The sequence below is a fragment of the Bos javanicus genome, chromosome 1, assembly GCF_032452875.1.
Source record: "Bos javanicus breed banteng chromosome 1, ARS-OSU_banteng_1.0, whole genome shotgun sequence".
NCBI lineage: Eukaryota > Metazoa > Chordata > Mammalia > Artiodactyla > Bovidae > Bos > Bos javanicus.
Genome location: NC_083868.1, coordinates 83,419,558 through 83,436,058, shown reverse-complemented (window position 1 = coordinate 83,436,058; position 16,501 = coordinate 83,419,558). Strand labels below are relative to the sequence as shown.

Below are 16,501 nucleotides of genomic sequence, written 5' to 3'. Positions count from 1 at the left end.
GTTAGGGAATGTTTAACAGGAGGATTCCTATGTGCTGTTTCTCATAAATCCTCTGTTCCTTGTCAGTTTCTGTTGTCAGAAACTAGTGGAGCGGCAAGCGGCTCCCAGGACTGAGGTCATAGGATGAGACGGGCTTGAATCTACTTCAGTCAACACTCTCCTTAGGACAAAACTGCTTAGTCTCGATCCTCTTTCTTGAGACATGGATTATCTCCTGACCTTGTGACCATTATTAATCCCTTGTTCCCTTGGTAATGGTTGCTGTACATTTGGTTTTCTGATCTTTATCACTGTCGAAAGAAATTTCTTATACAACAGCCTATATATACTCACAGAAAGATCATTAAAGCACCTTTGCTCCATCAGACGGAGAAGGCAATGGCACCCCACTCCAGTACTCTAGCCTGGAGAATCCCATGAATGGAGGAGCCTGGTAGGCTGCAGTCCTTGGGGTCGCTGAGGGTCGGACACGGCTGAGCGACTTCCCTTTCACTTTTCACTTTCCTGCATTGGAGAAAGAAATGGCAACCCACTCCAGTGTTCTTGCCTGGAGAATCCCAGGGACGGGGAAGCCTGGTGGGCTCCTGTCTATGGGGTCGCACAGAGTCGGACATGACTGAAGTGACTTAGCAGCAGCAGCTCCATCAGAGCTTGGGTCCCCGTGTCTTTCTTTCTCTCTCACTCTCTCTCTCTCCTTCCCTCCAGCTCTCTCTTTCACTTTCTTATTGTCGACTACGGACCACCAGGTTCCGGTCCATTAAAGGACCCCAACACCCTGTCATTCTATATAGGCCTCTTTCCCTCAATGCCACTTCTTTGCCTTTGAAGAAATCAAATTCTTTTTTTGCCATGACCATAAAGAAAGTCTGTAACACTGATTTCTATTAACAAATATTCATTGAGGCACCATTCAAGAGTCGGCTAAGTAGTGTGATACTTATTAAGCACCTTCTGTATGTAAAACATAATACTTAAGCCAGGAATTAAAAGGTATACAAAATGTACCTTATAATTAAGGGTATATTTAATAAGATTATTTACTGCCTTCAAATTTATATTCATGGGATGAAATATAAGGAAATAACCAGCCATAATATACAAAGCAAAAGTAAATAAACCTTAAAATAGATTTGTGAGCAAAGTGTAGGAACCAAGAGGAACTTGGTTTTAAGAGAAAGGCTTTGTGCAAGGAATAGTATTTGAACTGAATTTAAGATTCCTCTGTTCATGGAATTCTCCAGGCAAGAATACTGGAGTGGGTAGATTCCCTTCTCTAGTAGATGTTCCTGACTCACGGATGGAGCCCAGGTCGCCTGCATTGCAGGCAGATTCTTTATCATCTGAGCCACCAGAGAAGCCTAAGAAGGAAAACATGGATTTGTTTGACAAGAGAAGATCAAGGGATTCCAGGTTGAGAAAATAGTAAAGATTTAAAGTGAAGTGGCAAAAAAAATAAATAAATAAATAAAGTGAAGTGAAGTGAAGTCGCTCAGTCATGTCCGACTCTTTGCAGCCCCATGGACTGTAGCCTACCAGGCTCTTCTGTCCATGGGATTTTCCAGGCAATAGTACTGGAGTGGATTGCCATTTCCTTCTCCAGGGGATGTTCCTAACCCAGTGATCAGACCCAGGTCTCCCACATTGTAGACAGATGCTTTACCATCTGAGCCACCAGGGAAGTCCCAGTAAAGATTTAGAGGTGTGAAAATATTGACTTGGGCTTCCCTGATGCTCAGAATCCACCTTCAAATGCAGGAGACATGGGTTAGATCCCTGATCCCAGAAGATCCCCCATGCCTTGAAGCAATTAAGCCCGTGAACCACGACTATTTTTTTTTTTTTTTTTTTGGCCACAACTACTGAGCCTGCGCTGTTGAACTCAGGCGCCGCCCCCACGTTCGGAAACTACCGAAGCTTGTGTGCCTAGAGTTGGTGCTCCAAAATAAGAGAAACCGCCTCAGCGAGAAGCCTGTGCACTGCAACCAGAGTAGCCCTCAATCGCTGCAACTGGAGAAAAGCCTTCACAGCAATGAAGACCCAACACAGCCAAAAATAAATAAAATTTAAAAATAAAATATTGGCTTATTTTTAGGAATACTGAGTAGAAAAGGAAGGTTGGAGCCAGATAATGAACACCCTGACTGCCAAACTCAGAAATATAGGCCACCTACAGGTAATTGTCTCCTGAAGACTTTTGGAAGGTAAAATATTTGGTCAACTTGCATTTGGGTTTGTATTTTGGAAGTGGTATATACAATGATTTGGAGAGGACAACTGCGGCAGGGAGACTAGCAATAAGGCTGTAACTACAAAATTAAAAAAAGAAAGGGAGGGGAGTCCAAATTATGGCAAAAGGAGAGAAGGGGGTGGTGATGGTGACGCATAGGACCTGAAGTGACTAAGTTTATTGGGAAGCGGCAGGAGAACTGATATAACTAAAGCCTTTTCAGGCTTCTAGCCTGAAAGATTTAAGGAAGTCAGAGGAGCCACTAATTAAGACAAGGAACACTGATTTTCAACAGGCTGTTTGAGGGGCTTGGTGCTCAGTGGAGGCGCTCAGCAGGCAGCAGAGACTGGTCCGAAAGACAGGCCAAGCCCATAGTTGAAGGTCTGTCACTGTGCTGCTGGGAGTGAAAGAATCCAGGCAAGAAGAACAAAGGGCAGAAGGCAGGGCAATGCCTCCTCCTAAAGGGACAAAGCAGCTTACAGAGGTGGGAGGAGACCCAAGATAGAATAGAACTGAAGGAGGGGAAGTCAGTGTCACATGCAGCAGCGAGCTTTGCTAGGATGACCATGCAGGGCTCCTTCTGCCACCCTTGTTACCCTTCTTAGAGGGCACTTCCAGTGCATCCAGAAAAGTGGTTGCTTACCTTGGTGCCATCCAAGAGAACTTCCCACAACACCGAGAACATTCTATTGAATATGTTTGTGTAGCCACAGGCCGCAGGTGGTGACAAAGCACTTGAAATGTGACAACTGAGGAACATTTTTAATTTAAGAGCTGAGCCCCTTAATTTTTACGACACTGGTTTATAAAAAGGGGTGGGTTTAAGATACGATTTCTGATAACTCAGCAGTTCAGTCGCTCAGTCATGCCTGACTCTTTGCAACATGGAGTTCATGATTTCATGGAGGATGTGTCTCTATGGTGTGGACACAAGCACACAAATAGCTAAAGAATGTGGTATGCTTGCAAAACATTTTTCAATGGTTTTCTCCTGTAAGATAAGATAGACGTTATGCTCCCAATTTTTCTGAGGAAGAAGCTGAGATTCAGGCAGGAAAAGCGGCAGGTCCAAGTTCCTATGGTCATCCATGGGAGGTGATGGATGGTCCTCCCAGTGCCTACGGCCAGGTTATTCCTGTCACACCAGATGAGAGTAAGTCAGCAGACAAGAGCGATGGGAAAAGGACACACAGGTGACTTAGATGGAGCCAGTTGGATGGATGGAGACCCCAGTGATGCCCAGAGTGGCTGTAAAGAGCCTGAAAGACCCAAATTGAATACAGATGAAGGAATCCATCTGTTTGAAACAGGGCAGCTGTGTGAAATTAGACTGAAAAGGTGAGCATGTGATTAACATCAATGACAGATTGAGTCAGAGTACAAGTCAGGATGAATCAGGAAAATCCTGCAGGTAGTTAGATATTTGGGAGGTTCTTCCAATGTAATCCCAGCTTGAGGAGCTGAGGACCTGGGTTAGGGGCTGTTCAGTTCAGTTGCTCAATTGTGTCCGACTCTTTGTGACCCCATGGACTGCAGCACACCAGGCTTCCCTGTCCATCATCACCAACTCCCAGAGCTTGCTCAAACTCATGTCCATCAAGTCAGTGATACCATCCAAATATCTCATCCTCTGTCATCCCCTTCTCCTCCTGCCTTTAATCTTTCCCAGCATCAGGGTCTTTTCCAATGAGTCAGTTCTTCGCATCAGGTGGCCAATACAAAGTATTGGAGCTTCAGCTTCAGCATCAGTCCTTCCAATGAATATTCAGGACTGATTTCCTTTAGGACTGACTGGTTTGATCTCTGCAGTCCAAAGGACTCTCTCAAGAGTCTTCTCCAACACCACAGTTCAAAATCCTCAATTCTTCAATGCTCAGCTTTCTTGTGGTCTCTTAACATCCATACATGACTACTGGAAAAACCATAGCTTTGATAAGATGGACCTTTGTTGGCAAAGTAATGTCTCTGCTTTTTAATATGCTGTCTAGGTTGGTTATAGATTTTCTTCTAAGGAGCAAGTGTCTTTTAATTTCACGGCTGCAGTCACCATCTGCAGTGATTTTGTAGCCCAAGAAAATAAAATCTGTCATTGTTTCCATCGTTTCCCCATCTATTTGCCATGAAGTGATGGGACCGGATGCCGTGATCTTCATTTTTTTAATGTTGAGTTTTAACGTTAAAACTTTTTTTAATGTTAAAAAAACATTAAAAAATGTTTTTTACTCTCCAGCTTTTTCACTCTCCTCTTTCATTTTTAATTAAATTGTTTATTCTACAAGGCTGTTGCTTCACTGTATAAAAATAGCACCAGCAAACACAGTGTATTGCAAAATTAAGATAGTAATATTCTTCACTGGACACTATACAACTAACAAACTTTTCTCCACTGGCAGTTATTTCTAGCGGAAAGATAATTTTGACCCAAATCCAAGGATAGCTGTAAGCAAGTTACAAGTCATATAAGGTTTAAGATAACCATGTTATCCTTGAATTACATAATTTTTGTAATTAGTTTTACCAGAGATAATTTCAGGAATTCTGAATATTATAACCGGAGCCTAGCCTAAAAATCACAGGACGCTGTGGAAAAAGATACAGTGTTTATCTGAAGTCATTAGAAAGTTAAGGGGTATTTTCTTCAGGAAACATTGTTACAAGTAGTTTCTTTTGCTAAAAGTTGCTTTCTAAATATCTATCCACCACTAATTTAAGACAACTATGCTAGATTAAGTTGTTTCAAAGTAGTTTATTTAGAGGTTCCAGTTTCACTCCTCAATAGATTTTATGTATTTCTCATATGCTTCTTCACTCATTAGTTCATCTAGTTCTGAAGGGTTACTGAATGTCATCTTGATCAGCCAAGCATCTTCCTAACAAGACTTGTTGACAAGTCCTGGATTTTCTGCTAGAGCTTTATTAATTTCAGTTACTTCTCCTGATAGAGGAGAATAGAGTTCACTAGCAGCTTTCACACTTTCCAAAGCACCAAACTCCTCTTGTTTGTTCAACTTTGTCCCAACTTCAGGCAGACTACAGTAAACAACATCTCCCAAAGCTTCCTGTGCAAAATTGCTGATTCCCACTGTTCCGACACCATTTTCTGTTGTTACCCATTCGTGTTTTTCTGTGAATTTCCGCACCGACAGCAGAGCAGGGCCGGTGCGCAGCTTCCGGATGGCACCCGCTCGCAGTCCCCAGGGCCGCGGCGAGCAGGGCGCGCTAGGTGCCGAGATGGCGCGCAGGCTGCTGACCGCGGCCCGCATGCTCCACACCGCGCGCAGCGCCATGTTCGCACGGGTGCCTCCTCTTTCACTTTCAAGAGGCTCTTTAATTCCTCTTCGCTTTTTGCCGTAAGAGGTGGTGTTACCTGCATATCTGAGGTTATTGATGACTCAGCAGAACTGATACCAAATAGTTTAAAAGCTTTCTGCATACAATATGACATATTGAGAAATGTTAGAATGAGTACCCTTTTGAATGGGCACTTAATTCTCAATAAATTAATCTGAATGAATTGGCTGAAAGAGCAATTACATTATTTGGATTGCTGAGAACCCTCAACAAACTGTTCATTTAAAATATTTCTCCACTGGAGGAGGAAATGGCAACCCACTCCAGTATTCTTGCCTGGAGAATCCCATGGACAGGGGAGCCTGGCAGGCTACAGTCCATGGGGTCTCAAAGAGCTGGACATGACTTAGCAACTACACAGATACAGAAAACAAACTAATAGTTATCAAAGGAGAGACAGAATTGTGATGGGACAAATTATGTGTATGGGATTAAGAAATTAAAAACTATTTATAAAACAGCAACAAATTTATATTGTATCAGATAAAGAATTATAGCCATCATTGTATAATAACATTTGGTAGAGTATAATCTGTAAAATACTGAATCACTGTGCTGTACACCTGAAACTAGTATAATATTGTAAATCTACTGCAATTAAAAATAAAAAAAGGTGAATTTTCAAACAAAAAAAAATATTTCTTCACAACCACCGATCTCACTACACCCTTCCCACTTCCGACTCTTATTAGCAGCACAGGAGCTTGATTTGGTGACCATGCCCAGGACACAGGCTGCAGGGACTTCGGCCCACTGTAGTGATTCAAGGCAAGGTGTACTCCACATCCCCTGCAACCAACCAGCTCCACTACTGGTCCCTCCCCTCTGTCCATTATCTGCTAGATATTCAGATCCAAGGTTCCAGGACTCCAAAGCCACTCAAAGACTGCTTATTCCCCTCCCAGAGAATTATTTTCCACACCAAGAGTTTTAGAAAATCCAAAATAATTTTATTCACTTTTTCAGATTTTTGCTTCCACAAGGTGTTCAGCAAACATGCTAAGGCGACAGAATGTCTAGTTGGTCACGACATGCAATGCTGACCATTCAACGGATGACAGCAGTGACCACGCCCACCTGAGCTACTGGCCCCACGGCACAATCGGGGTTGGCAGGAACACACTGAACCACACGGCAATCAGCAACCTGAGGTAGGTCTCTTTACAGTACAAAAACTTCTACACCAGTGTGAGACACTGATTAGCAAGAGCTGCTTAAAGTCGCGGACTTTGGAGAGAGGAAGAGACTCTGCGGCAACCGCAGGAAGAAAGGAAAACAGACCCACAAAATCCTGAACCCTGTCACTGAACTGTGGGGGTGTGAGGCCAGGCAAATGAAGAAGGACCATCGGGCCAAGCGGCAGTGGGCTCCAGGGCTCAGAACAGACGGTTTCAAGGTGCCAGAGAGCTCTGTGCGTTGGCCAGCATTGGGAACCTGAGGCAGTGGGACACTCGGAGCAGACTCAATGCTTGCTGAGAAGCAACAGCAGAACAGAGGAAGGCAGGAGGATGCTCCCCCTTGGCCGAGGAAGGGTCTGTGACTCTCGGTCCCGGTGGAGGGGGAGGAGAGGGGTCTGGGACTCTGACCCACTGCTCTCCCGACAGAAGCGGTGAAGTGACAAAAGGACAGAAAGCAGGAGCCCTGAGAATTCACGGTGCTCTGCTCGGCCTCCGTGGCCCCCGCTCTGCCCCACCCCGGCGTGGCTGCTGGGAGGCAGCAGGGGGCCACTGGAGGGCCGGCTACTGCTACACTCCTTCCTTCGGATACCCAGAAATCCCGGCACCGTGAAACAGCCAGCTGGGGAAAAACGCACGCTACCCTTCCTATAGTCTAATAGCAAAACCAGACCTCTAGTGCAGCAGACTGTACAAAAATGATAGAAAGGAATCTGCACTGTTCTTAGCACAGTGCTTATTTTAATATAAAATAAACAGCTTACATTTTCACTGGAAATATAGGCTATGTACAGAATTATATATAGATATAGCTACACGTATAAAGCTTCATTATAGGCCTCTGATACATATATAATAACGGTTCCCTGAACCTTTTAGAGTGCAATTAAGAACAAAAACTAAATTTTGTTTACATGAATATGGAATAAATACAATAATCAAAATAGGACTCTCCCTAAAAGTGAAACACACAAGCCAATCCTGAACTGCTGTGCTAAAGATAAAATCGGGAAAGGCAAGGTTTCGGCAGGAGGATGCAGTGAGGGGCCCGCCCCAGGCAGGGAATGGCAATGCTCCAAAGAAAAGAGATGTGGACGGCACTGGGGGAGTTAGCCCTTGACGGCGATCTTGTTCTCTGCAGCAGCAAACATGGCATAGAACCGGGAGCTGTCGTTGGAAAGAAGGACCGATGGGGTGTCGAACTCCACCACCTGTAGAGGAAGGAGACAGCATCGGACGGTGACTCGGGGACACTCGGGGTGTCCTACAGGATCCACAGCTCAGGAAGGGGGGCAAAGCCCCAAACCCCCGAGGATGGAATCAAGGTGGCAGTTCAGCTAGCTCTGCCATGCCCACCTGGGTTCTCTCTCTCTTTTTTTTTTAAACTAACCAGAGTTTAGTTAAGAGAAAATTTAGAGACACCTCCAGAGTCCCTTCACATTAAGTCTCAATTCTCTCAGCCCTGTGTAAGAAGGAATCAATCAAAAGGTCCTATATGCTGCAGAGGGAAGAAACTGAAGCTCAAGTCAAAGGCATACCAAGTAAAGGGCATCTTATTGTGTAAGCTGATCCAAACCTATGGATTGAAAAGAGGCTTAGTTGGCAGAAAAACAAAAGGGAAGTGAGTATAAGGGATCAACTCAGTCAATTATCCATTCCCATGAGGGGCTACTAGGCAGTCACCGGAAATCACACTCCAGTAGAAAACAGAACAGTGTGCTGGCAGAACCTGCCTCCCAGACAGAGGCCACATACTCACTCCCCCAGCCTCCCTTGCTGCAGGGCAAAGGTGTGTGATACGACTCTGGCCAAGGACAGAGAACAGGACATCTCCTGGGATGCTCTTAGGAAAGGCTATCCTGTCCAACAGAGACAGGCACAAGGACAAAGTGTCTTCCTGGGGCTGGCTATGTGATGGTAGGCGGTTGGGTGCCAGAGCAGACACCCTGTACAGTAAGGGGGGAGGCAGACACTGGCTCTCTTATGGGATAGGCAGGGTATAAGCAGGTCCACATGGGAGAGTGAGCACAGGAAAGGGCATTTTAGGTAGATGGAACTGTATGAGTAGACAGAGAGGTGGAAATGCTTAGGGGATCCAAGATGGTTTATAGCCAACAGCACTGAAAGGAAATAGCAGGAAATGAAAAAGCCTGGGGGCCAGTATGTGGGAAAGCTGGGAACAGCAAGAAGTTTGGCACCACTACATGACTGCAAAAAGCAGACGTGTGGTGGCTGGTCTCAACAGCTTTGGAAAACCCCTGTGAGTGAACTACAAAGTACACATGCTCTCTGACCTAAGTCAAAGTGTTACTGTTCACAAGCAACAAAAGAATGGGTAGTAAAGCATAATGAGAACCCAACAGGCATGCTCCAGACTCAATCTCTTGATTGGGAGGGCTGCATCCCATGCAAAAGGAACCAGGCTGGAGTCACTATGGCTGCTTATCTGAGTGCTATGAGGGCCATCAGCCTAATCCTGCCAGGGGCCAGTTCTCCTCCCAGACAAGGCCACGTGCCAAACCAAGGTCCCTTGGGGGCTCAGTACCTGCCCCTGGGCCAGCACCATAATCCTATCAGAGCCTAGGACTGTGTGTAGGCGATGGGCAATCGTCAGCATGGTGCAGTCAGCGAATGCTTCTCGGATGGTCTCTTGGATCAGTAAGTCTGTCTCGGTGTCCATGGCAGCTGTGGCTTCATCTAGAATCAGAATCTGCCAGGGAAGAGAGGAGAAAGAGGGATCCAACCAATTCCTTAAGCATTCTAGTTAATCTAGGTTTCACCAAAATGTGTTTTAAGATTTGAATTTTATATTATATATTGTTTTTTTCTAAATAGGTACACACAAATTTAAAATACTGTTTTGTTTAGAAATGACATAACTTCAAATTCATATGTTTGCCTTGATTTCCACAAATACGTGAAATACTGATCTAACAAACCACTCGCCTCACTTGCTCTGTGACTCTGAACAGTGACTTTTTTGGGCTTCCCTTTTCCAGTTTTAACATGACGGGACTGGACTGTATTTGATGATCTGGACATGTCTTACAGTTTTAAAATCTTTTAAGTCTATGGCTTCCAATACTACAACTACTCAGAAGACAGAAACAAGTTGCCCTTGGAAACGGAAGGCTCGAGGCCGTCAAAAATAAAAACAAGAAAGCAAACAAAATATCCATATACCCGAATTGTGTCAAGGTTAAACATCTCTGGGTATTCTGTTTAAAAAAATGCCACTGAGTGACGTTCCTGGTGGCTCAGTTGTAAAGAATCCACCTGCCAACACAGGAAACATGGGCTCAATCCCTGGTCCAGGAAGACGCCACACAGCAACTAAGCTCAAGTGCCACAACTCCTGAGCCTGTGCCCTAGTGCCCAGGAGCTGCAATTACTGAAGCCTGTGGGCCCTGGAGTCCAAGCTCAACAGGGTTGTTGTTCAATCGCTCAGTTGTGTCCTTCTCTCTCCAACTCCATGGACTGTAGCACGCCAGGCTTCCCTGTCCTTCACCATCTCCTGCAGCTTGCTCAAACCCATGTCCATTGAGTCGGTGATGCCATCCAACCACCTCATCCTCTGTTGTCCCCTTCTCCTGCCTTCAATCTTTCCCAGCATCAGGATCTTTTCCAATGAGTCAGTTCTTCACATCAGGTGGTCAAAGTATTAGAGCTTCAGCTTCAGCATCAGTCCTTCCAATGAATATTCAGGACTGATCTCCTTTAGGATGGACTGGTTGGATCTCCTCGCAGTCCAAGGGACTCTCAAGAGTCTTCTCCAACACGAAAGTTCAAAAGCATCAATTCTTTGGCACTCAGCCTTCTTTATGGTCCAACTGTCACACCCATACATGACTACTGGAAAAACTATGGCTTTGAATAGACCTTTGTCGACAAAGTATTGTCTCGGCTTTTTAATATGCTGTCTAGGTTGGTCATAGCTTTTCTTCCAAGGAGCAAACATCTTTTAATTTCATGGCTACAGTCACCACCTGCAGTGATTTTGGAGCCCAAGAAAATAAAGTCTGTCACTGTTTCCATTGTTTCCCCATCTATTTGCCATGAAGTGATGGGGCCAGATGCCATCATCTTAGTTCTTTGACTGTTGAGTTTTAAGCCAGCGCATTGAGAAGCCCACACCCAAGCCGAGCAGCAAAGATTCAGTGCAACCAAAAAAAGAAAAGTGCCCCTGGGCTCGGAGCCAAGAATGCCTTTGGACCTCATGCCACAGGCAATGGCTATTCTTCCATCTTCCTGTGCTTCTGCTGACGCCCTCCTCTGCCACCCACCAGACCACCTTACCTTACAGTGACGGAGTAAGGCTCTAGCTATGCACAAGAGCTGCCGTTCCCCCACTGAGAAGTTATCCCCATTCTCCATCACTTCAGATTCAAGTTTCAGAGGTAGCTGAGCAATCTAGGGAGAAATAGAGATTAGAAGGGTTAAAAAAAAAACACCTAAATTTTGAAAGAAAGAAAATAAAGCTAAATTTTGTCAAAAACCCAGGGGCAAAAATAAATTATTCTTAAACAGATGAAAGAATTATTAGCCAAGAATCTGGCTCACCTAGAAAGAACATACAGGTGTGATAATCACGTAGCAGGACCACATTTTCTAGGCCATTCCATATTTCAACTAAACTATCTATTAGTCTCATGTCATCAAAATGTCCCAGAAATTCCAATATATTTTATGTTCTGAAATCCTATCATTTTGGGTCCTGAAAATATGGTGATGCAATGAGAGATGGGGTAAACAAAACTACTCTCTTTCTGAAGGCCAAAGCTGTAGACCCATGGCTGTCAAACTTTTCTTCCTATAAATTATAGAACCTGTTCTTCAAATGAAATTGTTTGAAGAAGCCCAATAGAAAGGTCATGAAGGCAGAGCTGCTCTAGTTGAATTTGGGCAGGAGATCCTGGGCTAGTGTGCAGGAGCACAAGAGACCCCACTCCAGGCCAGGGGTAATCTTAGTTCGTGGCCCTTGGAGGGTGCCTGCTAAGTTACTCTGAGAGGTTCATATGCACATTGGGTGCTTTTTGTGGACTCAAGAAGTGATAAATCTTTTGCACATATATACATGCTTCAAAAGGATGTTGTACTGTTATGATTAATAAAATAGAACTTGATTTAAAAGCATACTGAATGCTGAGTGGTTGTCATTAATATCTTCTCAATGAATGGATGGTACAATAAAAAGGGAAATATGACTATGGGAGGGAATAAGAGAGGGGAGGTGAGGATAAGGAAATACTGACTTTTATACCCATTGTGAAATGCCTGGGAAGCCTTGCTCTGAAGTGCTCCTCCACAGACATCCTGGAGGTGGCGGGAAAGGCCGGGCTGGACAGAGGCAGCCAGAGCTGGCTGGGGAATGACCATGGCATCACCGAGTTTCCACCCCTGAAGTTCTAGCAAAGTTCTCCCTCAGTTCTTTACTTACACATTCCTTCATGTGTGTCCTTTCTAGGGCATCCCAGATCTGGTCTTCAGTGTACTGGTTGAAGGGATCCAAATTTGATCTAATGAGAAACATAATAGGAATTTCTCAGGGATCCAACACATAAGCAACCACCCCGCACACGATGACTGTGGTAAAGGTTTAAACAACGGGCTCTGACCCCGACAGCCACAGGTGGAGGCCGAGACGGGAGTGCCACTGCCTGCCTGTCACAGGAATGAGCCTCCCTTTCTTCTTTACAAAACTGTATTATTTTTATTATGTAAATGATACAAGTTAGTTATAGAAAAATTAGGAAATATAGACATAAAAAGTCAAAAAAACCCATATATATATATATACATATATATAGGATCTTAGCATGTGGGATCTTAGTCCCCCAATCAGGGATCAAACCCATGTCCTCCGCACTGAAAGTGCAGAGTATTAACCACTGGACCACCAGAGAACTCCCTAAAACCAGTATGTTTAATCACTTATCAGACCCTTTGAAACAAACACTGTTAGCATTTTGGCATATATCTTTCTAGATTGCTTCCTATGCATATGCATACTACAATACATCTCTTATATGTATAAACTCAGAGAAACTCCCTCTCTCTTCTTGCTACACCAGAGTGAGAGCTCTGTCACTGGGCAGGGGTCTCAACAGCTAGCTGACCAGAAAAGGAGCCGATCCTGCAGGAGAGGGAGGGACAAAGCTGAGCAGAAAGGGGCTCAAGAGGAAGGATTTCACTAGCACCAAAAATCAGTTTGGGAACTGTTCTTGCTTACTGGACATTAAGATTGCCACCAAAACAACAGGACTAGAGAACTCTTAAAGTGTTAAAGACAGGAGAAGAAGCTCTTGGTCGTGGAGGATGAGGTGAAAAGGTGGTGATGAAACAGATACTGGGTGGAAGGTGGGCTATAGAATTAATTTTGGGTGTCTTGTCTAGATCTAAACATCACATTTGTGGGTCTAGTAATCTTAAAGATATTAAGTATAATTTGCTTTGCTCATAAATTACACTTGAGGTGTGGGAAATAGAAAAACCTTTGGGAGAACTCTAGCTCTGATCCATATTTGTCTCCATGTCTAGGGTGACTAATCTCGGGCAGGCAAACACAAGCAGGTTATTACTTAAGAATTCTACCCTAGAGGAGAGTGCAGGTTGGCACATGACATCTCTGGACTCCTGGGAGACTCACTAAACAGTCCCACTTTCTCGTGTCCCTTCACACATGCGCTTCCTACCACTTAGAACACGAGATCACTCCCCACCTTTGGACATGAGAGGCACTGGTAAAAAGCAAGAGCTCTGGAGCCAGACTGCTTGATTCCTTCACAGCTTCTATCAATGACAACTGTGTGATCCTGGCCAAGTTAGCTTAACTTCTCTACACCTCAGTTCCCTTACGTGTAAGACAGGGATAAAAGAGCAGCTCTTTGGACTTCCCTGGTGGTGCAGTGGATAATAATCTGTCTGCCAATACAAGGGACATGGGTTCGATCCCTGGTCTGGGAAGATTCCACAGGCCTCAGAGCAACTAAGCCTGTATGCTACAATCACCAAGTCCAAGTGCTGCAACTACTGTAACCTGAGCACTGACAGCCTGTGCTCTGCAACAAGAGAAGCCGCCGCAGTGAGAAGCCTGCACACCGAAACCAAGATCAGCCCCCCTTCCTGCAACTAGAGAAAGCCCATGTGCAGCAACGAAGCCCTAGTGCAACCAAAAAATAAAAGAGCACCTCCTCAAAAGGCAGCTGTGGGAACCACAATTCACATATGTAAAGCACTTACAGGAGCGCCTGCTGCAGGCTTGGCAGTGTGTATGTGAGAGCTGCTATTACTGCATCATTATTACATTGTTCCTGTTCCTTGGCTATGCTTCCTTCTCATCCTTCAGCTCTCAACTTAGCTGGTGTCTTCTGGCCCTTCAGGCCTGGATTGGGGGTTCCCCCTGCTCACCCTTATGATGGCACTCGTCACTGTTTCATTTGTCTCTCTCCTCCATTGCATTAGAATCCCTGTCTGGATCTTATTCACTGTTGTAGCCCGGGTATACTGTCTAATATTTTTTGTAAGAGTAAGAGCCAACTGGGCTTGATCCCTACTCTGCCTCTTACCATCTGCATGACCTTGGACAAGTCACTCCTCAGTCTCCTCACCTATAAAATGGGGAGACAATGATGTGACACGCCCTGGTAGGTTGCTGTGAATATTAGAGATGTGTAGATACAGCACCTGGAACATGGTAGACATTTGATAGCTGGTGGCTGTTAAACTGACCGGGGATGTGGTCACTTTAAATGCCTGGTTACACTGTTTGGTGGTTTTGACTCTTATATTCAGCACATTTTCCAAGTGGACACAATAATCCCATGATCCTGAATACCAGGATCCTACCCATGGAAAGTCTAGATGGGGAAGGCTGATCTCTGCAAGGCATGTCATCCAGGAAGAGCCCTCTCAGTTAAAGAAGGTGGTTCGATTTGTTGATAACCTAAAACTGAAATGGCAGACCACAGGCTAAATCAAAGGAGAATCTCGCCCGTTTCTAATCAAAAAGACAAAACTGAAAGACGTGGAAAGCACCTGATCATCCCTGTCCCTCTAACACTCTGGAGTCTGTCTGCACATGCATCAGGGTTGATGAAATCTATGTCCATGGCTCTCCTCTCCAGCCACCTTTTTAGGGGAACTTTGTACTGATATACCACAGATCAGGGACAGACTCAAACACGTGTTCTCCATCCCAAGTCTCGGGGGATAAAAGGTTAATCATTTTCCCCTGATTCAAAACTGACTGGTGGGAATTCCCATGGGGCAAGATTAGCAAGACAATCCTCTGAGAGACATTTATCCAGATAGCAAGGCAAGTTTTTATAATAAAATATTCTCTCTCCTATTTGTGTGGTCTAATATGGACTTCCTCATACTTTTATAGCAGAATTCTTGACCTGGGGGTCATAATAGGGTTTTTAGTTTTGAACCAAAATGCTCAGAGCTCTTTTTTAAAACAAGAGACTTCCCTGGTGGTCCAGTGGTTAAGATTTCACCTTCTAACGCACAGTGCATGGATCCCGCATGCCTCACAGCCAAAAAAACAAAACATAAAACAGAAGCAATATGGTAACAAATTCAAGAAAGCCTTAAAAAAAAAGTTCCAGGACTTTTGTGGTGGTCCAGAATTCCTCATCATCCTAGAAGAAGGGGTACCTACTCCCATGGGAAATCATGACTGGCTTTAAACAGGGGTTATGTTTAAAGCACCTGAGCAAAAACCATGCTTTGCCTGGTCTCACCCTGCACTGCGTTCTCTATACAGACACCCCACAGGACTGCATGCTGAAGAGCGGCCTCTGCCATTACAGAGAATCAACTCTTCCTCGGGCAATAGGATCTGTGGTTTAGCACCCGGCTGCTCTGATCTGGCTCCTGGTCTGACTGTAGTTCCCATTTAGAGCCAGCAGAACCTCTTCTTGAGTTAGAATCTACCTGTTAGCCAGTTCTGCTAGGTCAATTCCTATTGTGTCTCCATGTATCCAGGTCTAGCCTGACAGCCTGCTCAGGCTCCTAAGGCTTGGGGCCCCACCTTACTCTGGTTCTATCTCCAAGCTCCAAGCTCCCTGGAACACTGCCCAGTCTCTACTACTGTGATCTGTTTGCCTGTAGAAAATTTGTATTTACCTAAGGCTGGAATTCCCAGCACCAATAACTTGATAAACTGCTACCTATGGTTTGATACCTCACTTTTTGAATTTCCGGCTTAGCCTGTCACCTACTGCTCAAATCTTCCCTTTCTCTATGTCTTCCTGGAAGGACTGCATAATTTTAGGCTTTAGATTTGACCACTTGTTCAGATTGTTCCCAATTCTGCTGAGTCGAGTCCTTTCCACAGAGTTAAGATCTCACTCCAGTACTCTTGCCTGGAAAATCCCGTGGACGGAGAAGCCTGGTGGGCTGAAGTCCATGGGGTCACTAGGAGTCAGACACGACTGAGCGACTTCACTTTCACTTTTCACTTTCATGCATTAGAGAAAGAAATGGCAACCCACTCCAGTGTTCTTGCCTGGAGAATCCCAGGGGGAGCCTGGTGGGCTGCCGTCTATGGGGTTGCACAGAGTCGGACACGACTGAAGCGACTTAGCAGCAGCAAGACCTCAATAAATATATGTTCAAGATTGAAGGGTCCATAATACTGGTTTTCAGGAAAGGAATGTGCAGATAATTTCTCTAGAGTTAGTCTAGGAAGTATTCTCTTTCTCTTTTGGCTGTGAGGCTTGTGGGATTTTAGTTTCCCAACCAG

At 44.8% G+C, this 16,501-nt stretch overlaps 2 protein-coding genes across 6 annotated transcripts in view; both read right to left on the bottom strand.

Moving 5' to 3' along the window:
* Positions 1-4,505: 4,505 nt before the first annotated feature.
* On the bottom strand, positions 4,506-5,529 carry LOC133246248 (glycine cleavage system H protein, mitochondrial-like). Its single transcript, XM_061414337.1, has one exon. It carries the CDS (start codon positions 5,512-5,514, stop codon positions 5,098-5,100), a length of 417 nt encoding a protein of 138 aa, XP_061270321.1. The 5' UTR covers positions 5,515-5,529; the 3' UTR covers positions 4,506-5,097.
* A 977-nt stretch (positions 5,530-6,506) lies between these two features.
* Positions 6,507-16,501, bottom strand: part of ABCC5 (ATP binding cassette subfamily C member 5) — an 82,063-nt gene continuing 72,068 nt past the window's right edge. For all 5 annotated transcript variants that reach the window (XM_061414292.1, XM_061414311.1, XM_061414299.1 and 2 more), the window contains 4 exons: positions 12,191-12,269; positions 11,050-11,163; positions 9,299-9,463; positions 6,507-7,964 (listed from right to left, as the gene is read on the bottom strand). In XM_061414292.1, the coding sequence (XP_061270276.1) occupies positions 7,863-7,964; positions 9,299-9,463; positions 11,050-11,163; positions 12,191-12,269 (460 nt within the window). In that variant the 3' untranslated portion in view covers positions 6,507-7,862. The remainder of the gene's footprint in view (positions 7,965-9,298; positions 9,464-11,049; positions 11,164-12,190; positions 12,270-16,501) is intronic.